Below are 19,908 nucleotides of genomic sequence, written 5' to 3' on the forward strand. Positions count from 1 at the left end.
TCTGAAGCTCACTGCCTCAACTGATGTCAGCTATAAATTTTCTCCCCAATTAATTATTGTATCCAATTGCTAATAAAGATACAAGCTAAGCACTTACTACCGCACAGCAGTGCCTGTGACCATTTCCACATTTCCATCACCATAGTCCTCTATGTTAAAGCTTTCATCCTTTATAGCCTTCAGCATGCAATTACTGAAAACCCACTTCCCTGAACTAAGTTTGACTGAAAATCAGATGATTTAAGCAGCTTATGCTAGTATAATTTAATTGGTTCTTAAATATGATTCGTTAGGAATTCCTTTGCAAATCAAAGGCTGTTATATCTTGGAACTGGTTAGAAAAGAGCTACGGAATTTCTTTTGCCCATTCCAATGAATTAAAGAATAGGTTTAATTTGTCCAGAATAGTTTCTGTGTGTTTGCTTGAAACAATACAGGTACAAGTTCTAGGGCCTGTGCTTTGCAAACAGCTATTTATGATGTTGAGATTTGATGGAAAAAAAATGGTTCAAAAATATGAAAATGGAAAATTATGTTATGATCGAAGTTTTTAATATTAAAATTTCATTACATTTGAAAATAATTTTCTCATTTTGCAGCAATTTTCAAATGTTCAAACTGATTGGTAGGTAATTTTACATGCAAAATTCCAAAAATTTTTATGATGGAGATCATATTTATTGAGGGATTTGGGTGCCCTTTAACATATTCTATATAGTGTGAAGTAGTGCAACATAGAGTGAGCTTGCCTGGTCCCTCAAAGATCTTGATATTTAACTGCCCTGCAGGTAGGGGAAATGACACAAATGTTAATGTGGAGCTGGTAGATCTTGGGTACCAAATTCAGACATCCCTACTTTCAGGGAATACAGAGATAATGACTTTTATAAATACCGAATACCTGTCATGTACCAAACGCTGTTCTTGGGATAGATCAGTGCAAGAAAGAACACAAAAATCCTGCTTTGGTAACAAAACATTCTTGCAGATCTCATAAGTCATTTGAATTTTTGTCTCCCAAGCCCTACATAAATCTATAGACTATTTTTATTATGTGAGTAAAAGTTATATTAGTAATATATTTCCTCTTTTAAAACTGGAAGCTAGGACTAATATCCAGCAATTTCAGAGTTTAAAAAATTGTAGAGTTTGAAATAGGGATGTAGGTAATATATTTGTTCAAGTTCAATAAATTCTACACATTTTCTTATTGTGTATTTTTAGGTAAACTTTAAAGGAAGAAATTAATCTCCTCCTGAGGACATAGGTGGCCAAGAAAGTGTATGTATGTAAAATGTAGAAGGGACACTTTAACCACTGACTGCATCTCTTTCCAGAATGGGTAAAAAGATAAAGAAAGAAGCAGAACCTCCTCATAAGGATGTGGTAAGTTTCTGATTTGAATGCTAGTTGCCATCAACAATTTTTTTTTTTTTAAATAAGTTTTTCAAACAGTTTGGCATGTACCAGTATGTTCATGAGTGTATGGTGGCAGAAATCCAAAGTCTGAGTAATGGTAACATTACTCAGAGAAATCTAACATTAAATAAACACAAATTTACAGCATTGTCATTACAGAATTAGCACAATTAAGGGGTAATTATTAGCTTTTCCACTATGTGGATGGCATGTTTATAAGCCTAGTCAATAAATAGTTTTGATTACTCTCTTAAATACTTTACATTTATACTTACCAGTCTCTCATTAATGTTAATTATCCAAGGGAGTTTTCAAAAATATTGGAAGTTGTGCTATAGTACTGCATATATATATATATGCAGTATATATATATGCAGTATATATATATGCAGTATATATATATATGCAGTATATATATATATATGCAGTATAAGGTTGTCTGAAGATGACCAATAGTCCTGTGTTTTCCAGATTGCTACACTCCTCATTTTTATGCCAGAGGCTTGAGTAATGCCTTCCTGACAGCACAGAGCCTCATCTCTCTCACTTAAATGCTTGGTTTTATCTTCATTCTTTAAATTACTGAAGAATTGTTTTACAAGTAGAAAATGGCCTTGGACATTTTCACTTCAGAACTTTATTTTGAAACAGACACTTGGTATGCTTTTCATCAAATAAAATGTGAATGGGGAAAAAAAATCGTTAAGAGGGCTTTGCAGCTTGAAGGAACCTAAGCCGAGTGTCAGAATCTCCCTGAGAGCTCTGGGCCATGATGGTTACACGTGTGAGCTTGGTCACAGCTCTGCCTCTTACAGACTTGTGGTGGTAAAGCTGCAAATTTGTCCAAGTTATTTCAGTTTTTCTTAACCTCTAAAATGGGATTTGTGTTGTTGAACTCATTTTGTTTGTTGTATGAATTAAAACAGCACGAAATTTCTCAGAGCTTGGCATATAGTTAACAGTATACAAGATATATTATTTTGGGAATCCTTTAGACACACACACACACACATACACACACCCTAAGTAGCTACCTCATATGATTCTCCTTCAAAGATTTGGGAACAAAGGCTACAAAAACACTTGTCTGCCCACGTCTAGGCAAGCTCTGTAGAGATAGTCAGTTCAGTCTTCTGATAGTGTTTCTTTTGTCTGGCTGTTTACCTTTGCATTTTCCTAAAATGGTGCAAATTCTCTTAGTTTTTCATTGCCACCTCTATTTGTATTACTTTTTTTTTGTAGCAAAATAGCATTATTGATAACTTATTACTAGAAATTTGGCTCCTGAACTCAGTGCAGGATGATAACACTTTTTAATTTTAATTTTTTTAAATTAGAGTTAACTACTGCTAAGTAATCAATATAACTGTCTAGTAGCACACTTTCTGCAATTTTATAATGTCTTGTTGGTATTGTCCTCCATATTCCATTCCTTGGCGGGCACAGTCATAGACTTGAGAAACAATTACAATCCCAGCATTAACAAAACTGTAGCTTATTTCTTCTGTTACCAATAGCCATAGTGGCAACCAAAAGCATATTAACAATTACTAATAATTCTTGTTATTATCTTTCTCAAGAGTTTGGCCATACTTCCCCTACTCAGTCTTTTTGTAAAAATCTGTTGGAGTAGTACTCAAGTATCTAGTTGCTTTTCTATCTTTTTAACTTGAGTACTTCAAAACAATATACAACAATTTAAAGTAATGTGGAATTTATTCTGAGACTTCTTCAAAGTCTCTGAAAGTTTTATTGTACAAATTACAAATAAAAAAAAGATTTGAGAGGGAATTTATAACTTTTTGAGAACATAAATTTTTCAGCGTCAACTAAATGGTGATTTGCTTCTTATATATTTTTAAAAATTGTTTGCAAAGGTTTTAATTTTTGCTAGTCTTTCATCTACTACTATTAAAATGGGGGACAGAAAGAAGAGTGTTCGGTAATGTGATTAAAATAAAAAAAAACACTGCTTTTAAAAATATTCTTACTGCCAGTATGTACATTGCTATGTGCATGTTTGTTCTTCTCATGAAGGAGAACACTAGCTAAGATGTCCAGATGTTTGGAAGATATTTCTTGAGTGAACAGTCCAGCTACATTTTGCCTTCCCAAATCATTTCCATGTCTGGTTGAGAGATTGTTGCTGATGCTTTAATAAAATTCAACTTCCAATGGAATGTTTAAAGAGTTACTAACAGGAATAGAAACCATAGACCATGTTTAGTATAAGGCGAGCTATTCAGTAAATACGATAGTCTCCAGAGTTACTCTACCAAGTCTGAATCCTTACTCCGTTATCCACCATCTATGATCTGAGATAAATTGGCTAATCTCTGTAAACCCCAGTGGATGTAATGAGATCCATGTCACATCCACTCATAGTGATGAAGCAAAGTTAGGTAAATGTAAGATGCTTAGGACAGTGCCTGGCGCTAGGTAAGAACTTAGTAAATGCTGTTACTATTGACTTAGTTGAGGATGTTCTTCCTCATTCTACAAAACTATAGGAGATTGTATGAACTGTCCATGGAAGCAAGGATCAGCTCTGGAAGACCAGCTGCCACAAAAGTATCCAGAGACCTGGTGTGTGGTTGTTATGATTTGTGACCAGGTCTTCAAATTTAGTAGCACAGAAATTTTATTTTCCTAATATTTCAGAAGTAAGTGATCTTTTCTGGGAAAATCCACAATATCTAGATTCACAAGAGACTATGACCTGGCTCTGATTAAATGTCAAGTTAATTGAGCATTTTATGTTGATCAGCACCTCCTCTCCCTCACCTGGTAACATATGAAACTAATCTTGGTGAGCGCTGAATCAAAGCAACCTGGGTAACCAAGCTTGGATCCTTGGAAGAGTGAAATGTCTCCCAGATGTTCTTCACCAGTCTCTGAGCAGTCATATCTCTTGTCCCATACTGCCCGAACTACATAAATGTTTTTCTAGTAGTAACAAATCATAGGAGCTTGTTTTTCCATCTTGGTCCTTCATCACAGATAAACAAAACATCATGAACTTATAAAATATGGTATAAATTTATAAATAATATACAAAAACATATAACTAATTTTCAGCTTATTCACCTTTCTATAAAAAATGTTACTTTGATTCTGCTTGTAAAGAAAGAAAACTAGATGTCATTTTCTTAAGTGTTTTGCACTTAACCCATTTAGTCTCATTGAAGTTATATTAATTGAAGTTAACAATTAGAAAATAAAATTAATAAATCAGTTTCTTAGTTGTATTAATTACATTTCAGGTGCCTAAGAGTTGAATGGGACTTGTGACTGACTGCCATATTGGATAATGCAGAATGCAAATATTTTCATCCTTTAAGTTCTATTGGACAACACTATTCTAGAAGTCTTATTTTCTTAGAGATATAAAGATATCTAAGTCTATAGCTTCTCTAATTGACAGCATTTAAAAATTCAAAACTTACCCAAAATGCTTCATTTTTTCATTCTTTTTGTAAATAATTTTGATTGTTTATTTTGTAAAGACTGACATTATACTTTCACAACGAGCTTGTTGGTGTCTTACTGTGATCAGGAAGAGCAGATGGAATATGTAATTATAGCTCAGTATTATTTATTTAGTCATGTGGCATTCTGTGATAGCTATTATTTTATTCTCAGTGCCTTTTTAAATAAAATATTACTAAAATGCTGTAGGCTCTGTAGGAGAAACAAATGTCCTGCCAAGTTTCTTCTTTCTCTGCCAAACATTGATATTTCTCCTGCTTTGACAACTCTCACAGTCTCATTCTTCCCTTTAAGTCCCTCCTACTCCATATCACCTTTTGAAAAGGTGAAGTTTTGGTAAAACACTGGAGTTTTCTAAACTGTTGAAGGAGAATAAAGGGATAGTTACTATAGTTTTTGTTTACATGTACTTTCATGTCCTTTGCTACTTTGAGAATTTTTGCTGAGATCCTGACATTCCTATTCTTCAACAAGATGTATGTATTCACATGCTTGTAAAATCAGCTTTAGAAATATTGAAATGTTAGAGGTGTGAAGTAAGTTTCTAAAAGGAAAGGGAAATCTGTTCTGAATAGGGGTTGGTGGAGAGGAATGCTAGGTAAATTGTCTTGAGTAGTAAAGATGGTCTAAGACAGTGATTTTCCAAAGATCAGTTGAGTTTCAAAGGGCCTGTGAGGATAGATTGTCTTCATTCGTTTTCCAACTCACTTATTCTAGTTCAGTTTCAGGGATTGCATCTGGGATGCAAGGTGGGACCCAATCCCGAGCAGAAAGCAATTCCATCATGAGGTACAGTCTCACCAACACCTATTTTTACTCAGACTGAGATGGTTTATACAAGCCAATGGATCTCAGTGGATCTTTGGGATGGGAAGAAATGGAACTACCCAGAGAAAACCCACATGGATATTGGGACCACATGAACATTCCACAGCACACATTGACCCCTCAGGGGATTGATTTTATTTTTCTCACCAATGTTACAACAATATTGAAAGAGACAATGTTGTGCAAGGGCCTGCTGTAGAGGACTAGTAACATCTGATTTGTATTTAAAAAATCAATGTGGAAGGAGAGTGAAAACTGGAAGACAAATTTGGAAGCTACTAACTATAGTAGTGCAGTAAGATATGCAGATAGGACCCGGTGGTAACTCCTGAGAGGTGTCACATGGCTAGAGTGTGCTAAGTAATATACATGTATGTGATCTTCAGTGCTCCCCTCTATGTGTTGAGATAGTTATTTTAAACCCGTTGTACAGAAAGAGAAGCTGAAATTCTCGCAGCTTAAGTGTTTGATTCCATATGATTAAATTGAGACTGGAGCAATTAGACCCCAAAATTCTTTCCTTTTCATGCCGTACTCCAGGAAATCCAAAGCCACCTATGTTAAGAATTGTCTATCAGTAGTTTTTAAAATAAAAGCCTGACAATAAACTTAGTGGGAAGTAACCACATCTGTTTTATAAGATTATATTCTCTTTAACTTTGAAAACAACATTCATTTTTAAGTGAGTTTTAATGTTCAAAGATGAGTCTTATATTTTTCTTTCTGCATTTCAGTTTGATCCATTAATAATTGAAAGCAAAAATTTAGCAACTGTTGTATTAATGCTTAATTCTCCAGAAGAAGAAATTTTGGCAAAAGCATGTGAAGCAATTTATAGATTTGCTTTGAAAGGTTTGGATTTTTTTCAGTTTATCTTTCTATTTCATTAATTTCTTAAAATCTTTACTACATAATGGATACTTTTCTCCCTAGTTATTAACTTACTTATTGTCAGATAAATTCTTTCTGAAAACCAGGCTATCATTTAATGCACTACCTGAAAATAATGTATCTTGCTCACAGATACAGAAAAGGAAATGAATTCTCCCCTGGAGCTTCAAGAAACATAGCCTTGACAACACTTATCGAGACCTATTTCAGACTTCTGACTTTCAGATCATAGATAACAAATCTCTGTTTTATATATGGCTTTATATAAGATAACAAATTTATATTTAAAGTTATTAAACTTGTGGCAATTTGTAACAACAGTACTAGAAATTAGTACTCCATATTTTTGAAAGAAAAATCATATCATTTCAATAAATATAAAACTATATTTTATCAAATCTAACACCCACTCCTGAAAAAATATTTCAGCAAAGTAAGAGTAGACACAAACTTCTACCATACAATAGCAGGTATTTATGAAATACTTCTGGCTACATGATCTGATATTTAGTGGTGAAAGACTGAATGCTTTCCACCTCAGATTAGGAGCAAGAAGAGTGTCTGCTTTTACTACTTTTCTTCAGCATTGTATAGAAGGGTCTAGTCAATGTAATCAGGAAAGAAAAATTTATAAAAATGCATGAAGATTAAAAAAGAAGTACAAGTATCTCCAGTTGACTTTTAAAAAATTACATGCTATTTTATATATATACATATATATTTCTATTGAATCTATAGAAAAGGTACTAGAACTAATAAATGAGCAAAATTGCAGGACACAAAATCAAAATTCAAAAGTCAATAGCTTTTCTACATACTAGCAATGTAGAAATTCTGGTAGCTTAGAAAAAGACATGAAATATGATAGCACCAAAATATTTGAAATATGTAGAGTAAATGTGACAAAATATATAAAAGACCTACATATTAAAAATTATAAAATATTTCTGGAAGAAATTAAATTCTAAATGAATGGGAATAGATGCTGTGTTCGTGCAGTAGAAGATGTCAGTTGTAAGGATATCATTTCTCCCCAAATTGATCGTGGGTTCAGTGCAATTACTACCAAAGTTTTAGCAAGTTTTTTTTTTTAGAAATAGGAAAATTATTCAATTTATTATATGCATAGGAATGCAAATATTCTAAGTCAGTCAAAACAACTTTGAAAAATAACAAAGCTGAAGAGTTTGCATTATCAGATTCAAAACTGTTTTTTCAAGTACGATAATATATTGTTATTAGCACAAAGATAAACAAGTCAAAGGAATAGAACAGAGACCCACATATATGGTGACAACTTTTTCAAAAAGTATAAAAGCAATTCAGTGTAGGAAAAACAGACCTTTCAAGAAGCAGTTCTTGAAGAATGAGAGATCCATATGAAATAAATACGCACTTCAGTCCGATGAAAGATTAATTTACAATGTAAGAGTGAGTGAACAAAATGAATTAATAGTGACTACACATTGCATACTCATTATTCTATTATAAAGTTATAGGAAATGCAGAGTAATTTATGGAAATGGAGAGTTACAAAATGTCAAAAGGACACTTTTGGGAGTATTAGGTAATGTTATCTTATAAATGGTGGTGATTTCATGGGTGTCAAAACATATCAATACTTAGCAAATTGTTCTCATTAAATATATACTAATTGAATGTGAATCAAATCTCAATAAATCCACTGAAATGAATAAAAATAGGTAATGTAAGAGGGCATGTTATTAATTTTGAAAATTCTTTACTCCAGTCATGAAATTAGAATATATACTATCATTTTAAAAAATGATAAATGTGTCTTAGTGGAGCAATGTATAATTAAAGTTACAAGTTTATTCTGAGAGGAATAAATGTGGAAGCAAAGGAATGTGAAAGGTAAATGGCAAGAAAAAAATTGGAATTACACAAAGAAATTTGATGATCTTGGTGCCCATGAATGATTTTCTTTTATCTGTAATGTCAGGTGAGGAAAATAAAGCAACCCTCTTTGAACTTGGAGCTGTGGAACCTTTAACTAAACTGCTCACCCATGAAGACAAAATTGTCAGAAGAAACGCTAATATGATATTTGGAATCCTGACTTCTAATAGTAAGTATCAACTTTAAAAAATAGTGGAATAATCTCATGTAAAGCACTATCCTTCTTTTTCATTTAACTTTAAGAGACTCATTTTAATTTTATTTAAGGTAACTTTAATGATAAAAGTTAAGGAAGTATAATGCAACAAATATATGATTTCATGTATTGAGGAAAATATTTTTTATTATAAAAATATGTGCAAATATATCCATGTGGACCAGTTGGTGCATCAATCACTGTCTCTTAAAATTAAAAGATTTTTCTTAAAATTAAAAGATTTTTTTCCTTGAGTTACTATAATATAATGTGTGTGCTTCAATGTAATTTATACTCCTGTGGATTTCATAGTAAATGAAGGAGGAAAGAAAGAATTATTTTTTTAATTTTAATTTTATTTTTATATTCCCCATACAATTGCATAAGACCTGAAACCATAAAATACATAGAAGGAAATATAGGCGAAACACTACGTGATATGCACATCAAAGACATCTTTACAGACACATCACCCAAAGCAGTGATAGTGAAGGCAAAGATAAACAGCTGGGACTACATCAAATTAAAGAGCTTCTGCACAGCAAAAGAGACAATAACAAAAACAAAGAGAAACCCCACCGACTGGGAGAACATTTTTGCACACAACACTAATGATAAAGGACTGATCACAAAAATCTACAAAGAGCTGATGAGACTCAACAAAAACAAAGAAAATAATCCAGTCAAGAAATGGGCAGAACTAAAAAGAAACTTCTCTGAAGAGGAAATGCAAATGGCCAACAGGCATATGAAAAAATGTTCAACATCACTTGTAATCAGGGAAATGCAAATCAAAACCACAATGAGATACCATCTTACACCAGTGAGAATGGCACATATTAAAAAAAACTAGCAACAACAAATGTTGGTGAGGTTGTGGAGAAAAAGGAACTCTCCTGCACTGTTGGTGGGAGTGCAAACTGGTCCAACCACTATGGAGAGCTGTGTGGAGATTTCTGGACCTACTAAACATAGAGCTTCCATATGATCCAGCATTTCCACTCCTAGGTATTTACCCAAAGGACACAGAAACATCAATTCCAAAGAACACCTGCACCCCTATGTTTATAGCAGCACTGTTTACAATAGCTAAGCTTTGGAAACCACCCAAATGCCCAAAAATAGATGACTGGATCAAGAAGATGTGGTACATATACACCATGGAATATTACTCAGCATTCAAAAAAGATAAACACATGCAATTTGCAGCAACATGGGTGGAGCTGGAAGGGATCATGCTCAGCAAAATAAGCCAGAAAGAAAAAGAAAAATACCGGATGGTCTCACTCATAGCAGGAATCTAGAAAACTTAAATAAGGGACCAGGAAAAAGAATAACTATAAGAAAGGAAATATCAAAATCAACAAACAACTATGAACCAGATACCCTCTATGGGGGGTGGGGGGGGGGGAAAGGAGGGGTTGGGGTCAAAATAAGGGGGTTGTAATTGTATGGGGAATATAAAAATAAAATTTAAATAAATAAATAAAAACATTAACATGATTGATTTTTTAGTTAGCCTATCAGAGCCTTGTTGTTAATAATAAATAAGACATTTCTGGTGGGGAAGGAACATTAACCTCCACCGAGGCTGCCAGAAATAAACTACTTACTCTATCATGGCACATGGATAAATTCACCCTGTTTTTCCCCCCCCCTTACATTTCTTAGCAATAGCACAGCTCAGATTCCTCCTCCCAACTTTCTCCCCCTTCCCAGACCCACCTCACTTTCTCTGGCCCCGTGTTAGGCAGTGGCGGTGGGTTCTCCTCCTCCATGGTGTCAGCACTGTGTCCAGGCAGTTGTACAAAACCTCCATCAGAGACAGTAAGGGTGGAGGTTTGCTGGAAGTGGAGGAGAGTTTCACGTGGTACCTGGGCCATCATGGCCTGCACTGTAGACTGCAGGACTGCGCCTGCAGTGTGTGCACGGGTTCTGGGCTGATGAGACTTTGCTGTGTTGTTAGTGGAAGGGGTTCTGGCAGCTACTGCAGGTTCTCTGATGGTGGTTTTGCGCCAGGCCAAGGTTCTGTGTTCCTATTTCTGCGGGTGACTTTAGGAGGAGGGCATATTTTTCACCAACCTAGATTACAATAGTCATCATTTAAATAGCACTTCCAGTGTGCCAGACATTGTTCTATGTGCTGTTTATATATTAAATCATTTAATGAGGTTGTTGTTGTTGTTATTCCCTTTACATATGAGGCAACTAAAACACAAAATAGTTAAAATAAGGCAGTAATCATTTGTATTGAGAGACTTCATAAATTTATCTTAGAGTTTTTTGTAGACTCTGTTTTAGTGCAATACTGATGTACTTATAACACAGAAAGGGAAATATTTTAATTTTTCATAAGTCTATTCTGTTTACACATCAAGAAATACTATTTGTGCTTTGTAAATACTTCTTGTACAATACCTCATTTTAAAAATAGAAATGATCCCTCAAAGGATTAAGTGCCTTGCCCAAAATCATTCAGCTGACTAGTAGCAGAACTAAGATTGGAGCTGGAATTCGAACCTTATTCTCTGATTCATAGTTTAGCAGACGTATTATTCACCATAAGTTTTAGGATCCTAAACATTAATGTACATAATTCAGGTTCTCCTTCAAGGTGATTTTGGGAGAGATTGTATCTCCTTTGGAAATAAGAGTTTTAATTTATTGTTTATGCTTATATTTTCCAATTTTTAAGTCTAGGTCTCTGAGACTTTTTTCTTGTTTGTTTTTGTACTTAATTTCTATTATTCATTTTAGTTAGTATTCAAATCTTCTAATATATGAGGTGTTTATAACCTGTGAAATCCTCCAAATTGCATATTTTCTGAGCAGGGCTCACAAATGAATTCCATAAGTTTCTAAAGGAGTCTGTGAACCCTAAATATAAAAAATTGCATTACATTTGGATGTCAAATAGATGGCTCTTTGAGACCTGTTGAACCACACTCTGGCCACTTGGGCTGTGAGCCTAGTGCCTGTGGCAGCATAACATAGACACAGAAAGAGCTTTGCTACCTTCAAGGTCTCCACTGAGTCGTGGGAGCTCAGATATGATGAATGAACTTATAAGAATTTTATTTTGATACCATGAATTGGTTGAAATAAAGTGAAACCATTACTGGAAATTAAATGACCTATCATTTGACTATCTAATGATATTCGTAAAATGCTTGGCTTCTTCAATTGTATAGTGGATGAAGAAAATAAAGTAGGGTAAAAAGGGATAAGATCAACTGGAATATAGAGTTAACACTAGTTAGTATTAACTATCTAGTTAACACTAAGAATACTAGGAGAGACTCCTCTGAAATGCTATGTGAGCTAAAAACTGTGGAGCCAGACAGACCTGGGCATGACATTTGACCCCAGCGCTTACTTCCTGTGTAGTTTTTACCCTGATCTGTAAAACTAGGTGATAATAGTACCTCTCTCATAAAGCCCATTGAACACACAGCCATTGTTATTATTAACAAACACTGATATTCTATTCTTTGTAGGTGATGTTAAAAAATTGTTAAGGGAGTTGGATATCTTGAGTTTTGTTATTGCTCAGCTGGCTCCAGAAGGTAACTTTGCATCTTATCGCTATTTAAAAAATGAACTGGTTTATTTTTTACATTTGTGTAAACTGCTTACTGAAAATAGTTTATGAAATAAAATTATGAATTATCATTAAAATTTCTCAAACCAAGTTGGGCTCCAACCCAGGTATAATTTGTGGAGCTTTCGTTTTCTAAGCATGCCGTAGTGGAGTGGTTGAATGAGAATTTAGCATACTCGTGCTCTTTATTTTGATATACAGAAGAAGTAATTATCCATGAGTTTGCTAGTCTTTGCCTAGCAAACATGTCTGCTGAGTACACCAGTAAAGTGCAAATATTTGAATACGGCGGATTAGAGCCACTCATCAGACTATTGAGCAGCCCTGACCCTGATGTGAAGAAGAATTCTATTGAGTGCATTTACAACTTGGTCCAGGTAAGAGCAAGTTCTGAGACTGTGTTTTGACAAAAGCTGATTATAGAATATATTTTTTTGCATAAAAAAAGGAAAAACTTTTTAAAACTCACCAGTTCTTCTTGGTTCTATTTAGTAGTTATTCAGAGAAAAAATACATTTAGTATAGATACTTTTCATTTTTCACATTATCTGTTTCCCATTGAAAGAGATTTTGAGAAACATATTTCATGTAAAAGAATAGAATGACTTATCAAATAAGGCAGATAAAATGCATTTATTCTGAAACAGGAAATCTTTATATTGAGCTAGTTTGACCTGGGCAACTACATATTGATCTAGCTAGGTGATCCAAGCATGTGGGGTATACAGTTCACCCTTAAACAATGTGGGAATTAGGGGTGCCAACTCTCCTAATCAAAAATCCAAATACAGCTTTCCACTCTCCCCCCCAAACTTAACTGCTGATAGCTTGCTGTTGACTGAAGTCTTACTGAAAATCCAAGTAGTTGATTAGCTTATATTTTATAGTTGTATGTATTATATGCTGTATTTTTACAATTGAGTAAGCTAGAGAAAAGATGTTATTGAGAATATCATAAGGGAGTGCTGTATTGTATTTATTGATATCCAAAGTGAACTCCGTGGTCACAGTTCCAAGTTGCTATAATCACTAACCTTCAACCAGAGAATGGCAGGGAGAATGGGCAAGCTGAAATGTGTTTATTTGGGGATAGCAAAGAATTGAAGATTGAGGTACACAGATTTAGGCAGAAACCTGAAATATGTCCAGAAGAGGGACCCAGGGAGGTTTTTATAGAGAGAGAAAGAAGAGTGAGGTCATGGAGGATGAGGTCATGGGTGAGGTGAGTTAATGGTCAAATGAAGGAGACACAAGGTAAGTGGACAGGTGGAAGGGGTCACACAACAAAAGAAGGGTAAAGTTCTCCTTATCACTTCTTTCAAACTGGATAGTCCCCTTGCTGGGTCTTGGAATGTTGGTGGATTGATCTAGTCCAAGGGTTAACTACAGTTTAAAGATATTAGTGAAGCAGTTTTTTTCTTCTCGGCTTTCTCTGGTTATGTTACTTTTCACATAATTCAATTCATAACAAACAGCAAACTGCAACTTTTACGTCTGAAGAAAGTTAAATATTAGAGATCAGTGGAAGGGTAGAAACAGGAAAGGTAAGCTATAAGTGGGGCCTTTTCCACTTTTAATATTCTTTTTACATGGTTTCACTCAAAATGTTATGATTTAGCAGTCAGTTTGGGGCTTTTCTTTGTGGTTTGCCTTATATTCTTCATTGCTCACTCCACCCAACCCCTCTCCCCACCAATCACACAGAATTACAGACAAAAGACCCCTTCATATTGTATGTGTATTAAACAAAGGTCAGCGTCAGAGATAAACCTGTTGTCAGTTTGCATGCACAGGGCCTGCCAGTGGCACTATCTGCGTATGAGCATTTCACAAACAGGCCATTTGGATGAAGAGAATAAGGAATTGATGCCATCATTTAATTTTCTCAAATGCTATTTGAAACAAGATGTAGAGTATGAAAAGAATTGTATTATGCATAGATTTTATTATAATGTTACTTATAGTAATAGGAATTTGTTGTGTAATAAATGAATAGATATTGCAAAAGTCATAGATCATATCTATCTCTTTTTATTGACAATGTCTGCACCATTAAAATGAATACTTTGGATTGTCGTTTGAGGGTTCCCTATTTTTATGAATTTTTGAAAGACATCTGGAATAAAAGATGGGAAATTATAATTTATAATGTCTATGTTAGAAAATAGAATTTCTTCATTTTGAGATGGTATAGTTCCTTAAAAGTTGCTTTATCTTGATCATTTGTTTCTCATGGCAGGATTTTCAGTGTCGAGCTACACTTCCAGAGCTAAATGCAATCCCTCCTATATTAGAGCTCTTGAATTCAGAATATCCAGTTATTCAGCTGTTGGCTCTCAAAACCTTAGGTGTTATTACAAATGATAAGGAGTCACGAGTAATACTAAGAGACTATCAAGGAGTGGACCAACTTATTAAGATCCTAGAAAGTAAGGTATTGTGTCATTCATTCAGCTCTCTATGAGGAAATAAATCTCCTGAAAGTTGTTATAAATTGTGGAATATTTTTGAATGAAATCATATTCTATTTAAGCATGATATTAAATATAATGGATATATTTGCTTTATGTGACACAGTTTATCAGCATGATTAAATCAAATGAATTAGGTCATTTTAAGATAATTTTTCCTTTCTTATTGAGGTAACATTGTCTTACAGTGTTATTGATGTTTTAGAGGTACAGGCTCTCCCCCTTCAGGTGTGTTTAGCCACAGCACACCCACCAGCAAAACACCCATAGTCCTCCACCCATAATCCTCCACCCTAGTCCACTGTGCTCACTCTCCCTTCCGACTCTCCCTCTCCCACTGGTAGCCTCAGCTCTAGTCAGACTTCTAGAGTTTGTTGTTGGTTTGATTTTATCTGAACTTTTGCCTTATAGCTTTATATTCCACATATAAATGACAAATCTGGTATTTTTCTTTCTCCTTTAGACTTTTTTCACTTATCATAATCATCTTCAATTCTATCCATATTATAACAAATGTCAAGAGCTTATCTTTTTTAATAGCTGAGTACTCTTCCATTGTGTATAAATATACTCTTCCATCCACTCATCTGTTTTGGGCACTTCAGTTGTTACCATGGTTGGCTATTGTAAATAATGCTGCGATGACATAGGAATGTGTATTTCTCTTTTATTTAGTGTTTCTGTTTTCATGTATATATGTAGGAGTGGAATTACTGCATGATATAGAATATTTTTAATATTTTGAGAAATCCCCATACTAGCATGGGAGTTGGACCAATCTACATTCCTCAGATGATATAGAAAGGTTCCTTTTTTCCAACGTCCTCACCAACACTTGTTCTTTCCTATCTTTTTTATATGGGCCATTCTTACATGTGTGAGGTGATATTTCATTGTGGTTTTGATTTGTGTTTCCCAGGGAATACTTGATGATGAGCAGTTTTTCATGTGCCTCTTGGCTAGCTATGTTTTCTTTGGGGAAGAGTCTATTTAGATCTTTTACCATGTTTTGATTGCGTTGTTTTTGTTGAATTATATGAGTTCTTTGTACATTTTTGTATTTTTTTTAAAGATTTATTTATTTATACAAGAACCGGGGTACAGGCCAGATGTGCGGGAGGACGAGAGAATTCACCAGAGACAGAGCGGGGAAAAGAACAGGCAGACGGACCAAAGACACTGCTGAGGGGAGCAGCGGGTACGACAGGAGAGGTCTGCAGTGCCAGGTGGGACCCTCGCCTGCTGGCAAGGATGGAACCAGCACTGCAGAGGCTGCAGACACCTTCACAACACTGCACTCAACCGCCTGCGCCACCAGGGGAGGCACTCTTTGTACATTTTGTATGAGCCCCTTGTAGGATAGATGGTGAGCAAATGTTTTCCCCCATTCAGTAGGCTGTCTTTTTGTTTTACTGAAAGTTTCTTTCCCTATGCAGAAGATTTTTTAGTTTGATGTAGTCCCAATTGTTTATATTCTCTTGTTGTCCTTGCTGTTGGAGACAAACCACAAAGACATCACTGAAGTCAATATTGTGGAGTGTTTTGCCTATGTCTTCTTTTTGTATTTTATGGTTTTAGGTCTCACATCCACACCTTTTATCCATTTTGAGTTAATTTTTGTGGATGGTATGTGATAGTGGTTTAGTTTCATTCTTTTGCATGTGGCTGTCCACTTTTCAAACATTGTTTATTGAAGAGACTTTCCTTTTTCCAGTGTATATGCTTGGCTCTTTTATCGTAGATTAAATATCTATATATTTGTGGGTATACCTCTGGGCTCTAGAGGCTGTGATGTTACTTTGAAGCAAATAGAGCTATTTCCTTAGGCCTCACCAAAAACTTAATTACTTTATATTCTGACTGACCTCAGTTCTTCCTGTAGTAAAATATGAAAGTATAAATTTCTTTTAGTACAATTCTCTAAAGTTGTGTTTGCTTTTATTATTAGGACTTGAGTGACCTTCATATAGAAGCACTTTTAGTGATAGCCAATTGCCTTGAAGATATGGATACTATGGTGCTGATTCATCAGACTGGGGGTCTTAAGAAGCTCCTAACATTTGCAGAAAACTCTACAATTCCTGATATTCAGAAGAATGCAGCAAAAGCAATCACTAAAGCAGCATATAATTGTATGTCTCATTTTATACAAACTAAACATACATGTTTCCTCTTGTATTCGTGGCTTTGATTATTAGCAAACATTAGAATATTTGCTTGCTATTTCAGTGACCATTTAAGAATGTTACTATACAAACTATTAAGACCAAACTCATCTCAATGCTAGTGAGCTAAAGTAATCCATGTGGTCTAATTCTATGTATAAGGTTATTGTTTCCTACTTTATTTCTGTCTAGTTGATCTGTCCATTGGTGAAAGTGGGGTTTGAAGTCCCCACCACTATTGTTAACTACCAATGTCCGTTTAAAGATTTCATAATTTTTACCTTATATATTTTGATGATCCTACATTTCGTGAATACATATTAATGAGTGTATGTCTTTCTAATGTAAAGTGCCTTAATCATTATATAGTGTCCTGTCTCTTGTTCCCTTTTTTAGCACTGTCTATTTTGTGTAATATATGGATGCCTGTTCTTACCTTTCTATTGGTCCCATTTGCTTGTAAGATTGTTTTACAACGCTTTACTTTGAGCCTGTGTTTCTCTTTGGAGCTCAGGTACATTTTCCTAAGACAGCAGCATGTTGGATTTTGCTTTCTGTTCCAGCAAGCCCTCTAGGTCATTTGATTGGTGAGTTTAATTCATTCACATTTTGGGTGATTATTGATATATAAGGGTCATAGGCTTCATTTAGTCCTTAGTTTTCTGTTTCTCTTTATTTCTTTGTTCAGTACTTTATGAATGTTCTTCTCTTTGAATTAGGCATGAGAGCTAATTTTAATTGCTCTTCACTGGAGGTGTTTGTAAATTCCTTAAGCTTCTGTTTGTCTCAGAAGGCCTTTATTTCTCCCTCATAACTGAAAGAGAGTCTTGCACAATACAGTATTTCTAGCAGGCAGTTTTTATCTTTAGGTAGTTTGAATACATTATTCTATTCTCACTTTGCCTATGTATTTCCACAGAGAAATCAGATATAAGCCTAATGGGGGTATGTTTGTAGGTTATCTGTTTCTCCCCACTAGCCAGCTGCAATATTTATCTAGAACTCTTGAAAAGTCACAAGTATATGTATGGTGTATGTGTCATTACATTAATGAAACCAAGCATTCTTTTAAGTTTCATGAACTTGTGTATCTAGCTACTTTTCCAGCTTTGAGAAGTTTTCCTCTATTATTTCTTTGAATGCATTCTCTGTTCCCTTTTCTCTCACTTCCCCTTCTAGAATACCCATCATCCTTGTTTACCTTTCTTCATGGAGTTGAAATATTTTCAGAGTTTATGCATTTTTTCTTTCTATGTATTCTCTTTCTACTCTTTGTACTCCCACTTCTGTATTCTCTGTGCATTACTATTTCTCAGGTCACCAACTCAATCTTCCAGTCAGTCAATTTTACTTCTATTGCTTTTTCCAGAATTCTCTTTGTCTCCTCTTTGTCTCCTCTTTTTTAAATTCTGCATTTCCATTTTTTTATATGTAAAGCTTCAATTCCTATCTTTTGATCATTAATTTCATTTCTCAGCATACTTGTTTTTCTGATTTTTCTTGTATATCTTTAATGAACTTTCTGTGGTTTTTTTTTACATTTTTTTCTTTGAATTTTTTATCATGGCAATTTTGAATTCTATATATGATAGGAAGAAAATATCTTCCATGTCTTTGTAGTTTGATTCTGGAGATTTGTTCTCTCTTTGTGGTAAGATATTCCTTTGAGGACTCTTGGTGCCATGCTATATATTTTCCATTCATCTGTTTTGCTTCTTGTCCATTTGCTATTTTTTAGTGTCCTAAGTGTGCTGAACTTCCACTTTTCCAGTAGATGGTGCTATGGGATTTTTTTTTCTCTTTTAAAGCTTTTCCTGGCTTGTTTCAGTGATTTGTATGTAGGGGAGAACTGATCTGCAACAGCTGAGTCAGTGGGTGGGCGAGGGATTTGAAGGCGTCCAGTCACTGGTGAAAGCAGTGTGTGGGGTTACTCATGTATGTATACCACTGATAAGCCCCTCTCTCTTGGTTTCTAGACTCAACATCTCTATTGCCTGGGGCCACAGTTTCAGTGTGGCTTCAGAGGATCAACTGGAGTCTGGAGGGGTTGGGGGACAGTGAGCTCAGTTTTGTATCCTATTTTCTTCACTGGAGACTTGGCTGTTTGACTTACCCCAGCACTTAAGTATGTATCTCTCCTTAGCTAAGGGTGTGCCTCTCCACATCAATCAGCTCTCTCCTGCCCAGGGTTGCCAGCCAGTCATAGTACAGGTTTTCCTGCTGGCTCCCACCCCAGCCACAGTATCTAGGTATCTCTCTCCACCCACCTTTTGTTGCATAAAGTTGAATTTCTTTAGTGTCCCCTATGCCATGGTGCATAGTCTACATTAGTCTCCAATGGGCCAAGGTGCTTTAGTCTTGCTCCAAGTCACAGGATTCTCTGGGTACAGTACTTCTCTGAACTACTTTCAGAGCAAAGCAGGTTCCCTGCTTAGATGCCATTTTCCCTCTTACCCCATAACTTATGTGTTTATTTATTTTTGCAAAACTCACATTCTGTACCACACAAAACTGTAAGTCTTTACTTCTCTTTTCCTTGGCAAACACTATTCATTCTATCATTTTGACTAGTCTAAATATGTTATATAGCCTTTGTGACTGACTTCTTTCATTTACATGTTGTCCTGAGGGTTCTTCCATGTTGTAGCATGTGTCAGAATTTCCTTCCTTTTAAAACTGAATGATAATGCAATATATGTAGATATCAGATTTTATTGACTCAGTCATCCATCAAGGGTTCACCATTTGGTAATGATGAATAATGTTGCTTATGGGCCTCCCTTGTGGCGCAGGTGGTTGAGCGCAGTGCTGTGAAGCTGTCCGCAGCCTCTGCAGCACCAGTTCCATCCCAGCCTACCGGGGAGGGTCCCACATGGCGCGGCAGATCTCTCCTGTCATGCCCGCTGCAACCCTCAGCAGTGTATTTCA

The 19,908-nt window shown here is 35.2% G+C and overlaps 2 protein-coding genes across 2 annotated transcripts in view; both read left to right on the plus strand.

Annotated features, from left to right (window-relative positions):
* The window catches only part of GPR158 (G protein-coupled receptor 158), a 423,375-nt gene that overhangs the window by 259,371 nt on the left and 144,096 nt on the right, over positions 1-19,908 (plus strand). The gene's annotated exons all lie outside the window — the stretch shown is intronic.
* Positions 1,229-17,021, plus strand: LOC119244764 (armadillo repeat-containing protein 3-like). The gene is made up of 7 exons (XM_037510730.2): positions 1,229-1,386; positions 6,471-6,588; positions 8,591-8,716; positions 12,241-12,309; positions 12,546-12,721; positions 14,584-14,778; positions 16,764-17,021. The coding sequence occupies exons 1-7, from the start codon at positions 1,339-1,341 to the stop codon at positions 17,004-17,006; spliced, it is 975 nt and encodes a 324-aa protein (XP_037366627.1). The 5' UTR covers positions 1,229-1,338; the 3' UTR covers positions 17,007-17,021.

The sequence above is a fragment of the Talpa occidentalis genome, unplaced genomic scaffold, assembly GCF_014898055.3.
Source record: "Talpa occidentalis isolate TD23 unplaced genomic scaffold, MPIMG_talOcc4v2.1 talOcc4.14, whole genome shotgun sequence".
NCBI lineage: Eukaryota > Metazoa > Chordata > Mammalia > Eulipotyphla > Talpidae > Talpa > Talpa occidentalis.

Excerpts from the sequence above, each read along its gene's own strand:
- LOC119244764 (XM_037510730.2), top strand. The coding sequence starts at position 1,339 with ATGGGTAAAAAGATAAAGAAAGAAGCAGAACCTCCTCATAAGGATGTG. Across the intron at positions 8,717-12,240 it reads TGGAATCCTGACTTCTAATA|GTGATGTTAAAAAATTGTTA; the intron begins GTAAGTATCAAC and ends TATTCTTTGTAG. Across the intron at positions 14,779-16,763 it reads TTAAGATCCTAGAAAGTAAG|GACTTGAGTGACCTTCATAT; the intron begins GTATTGTGTCAT and ends TTTTATTATTAG.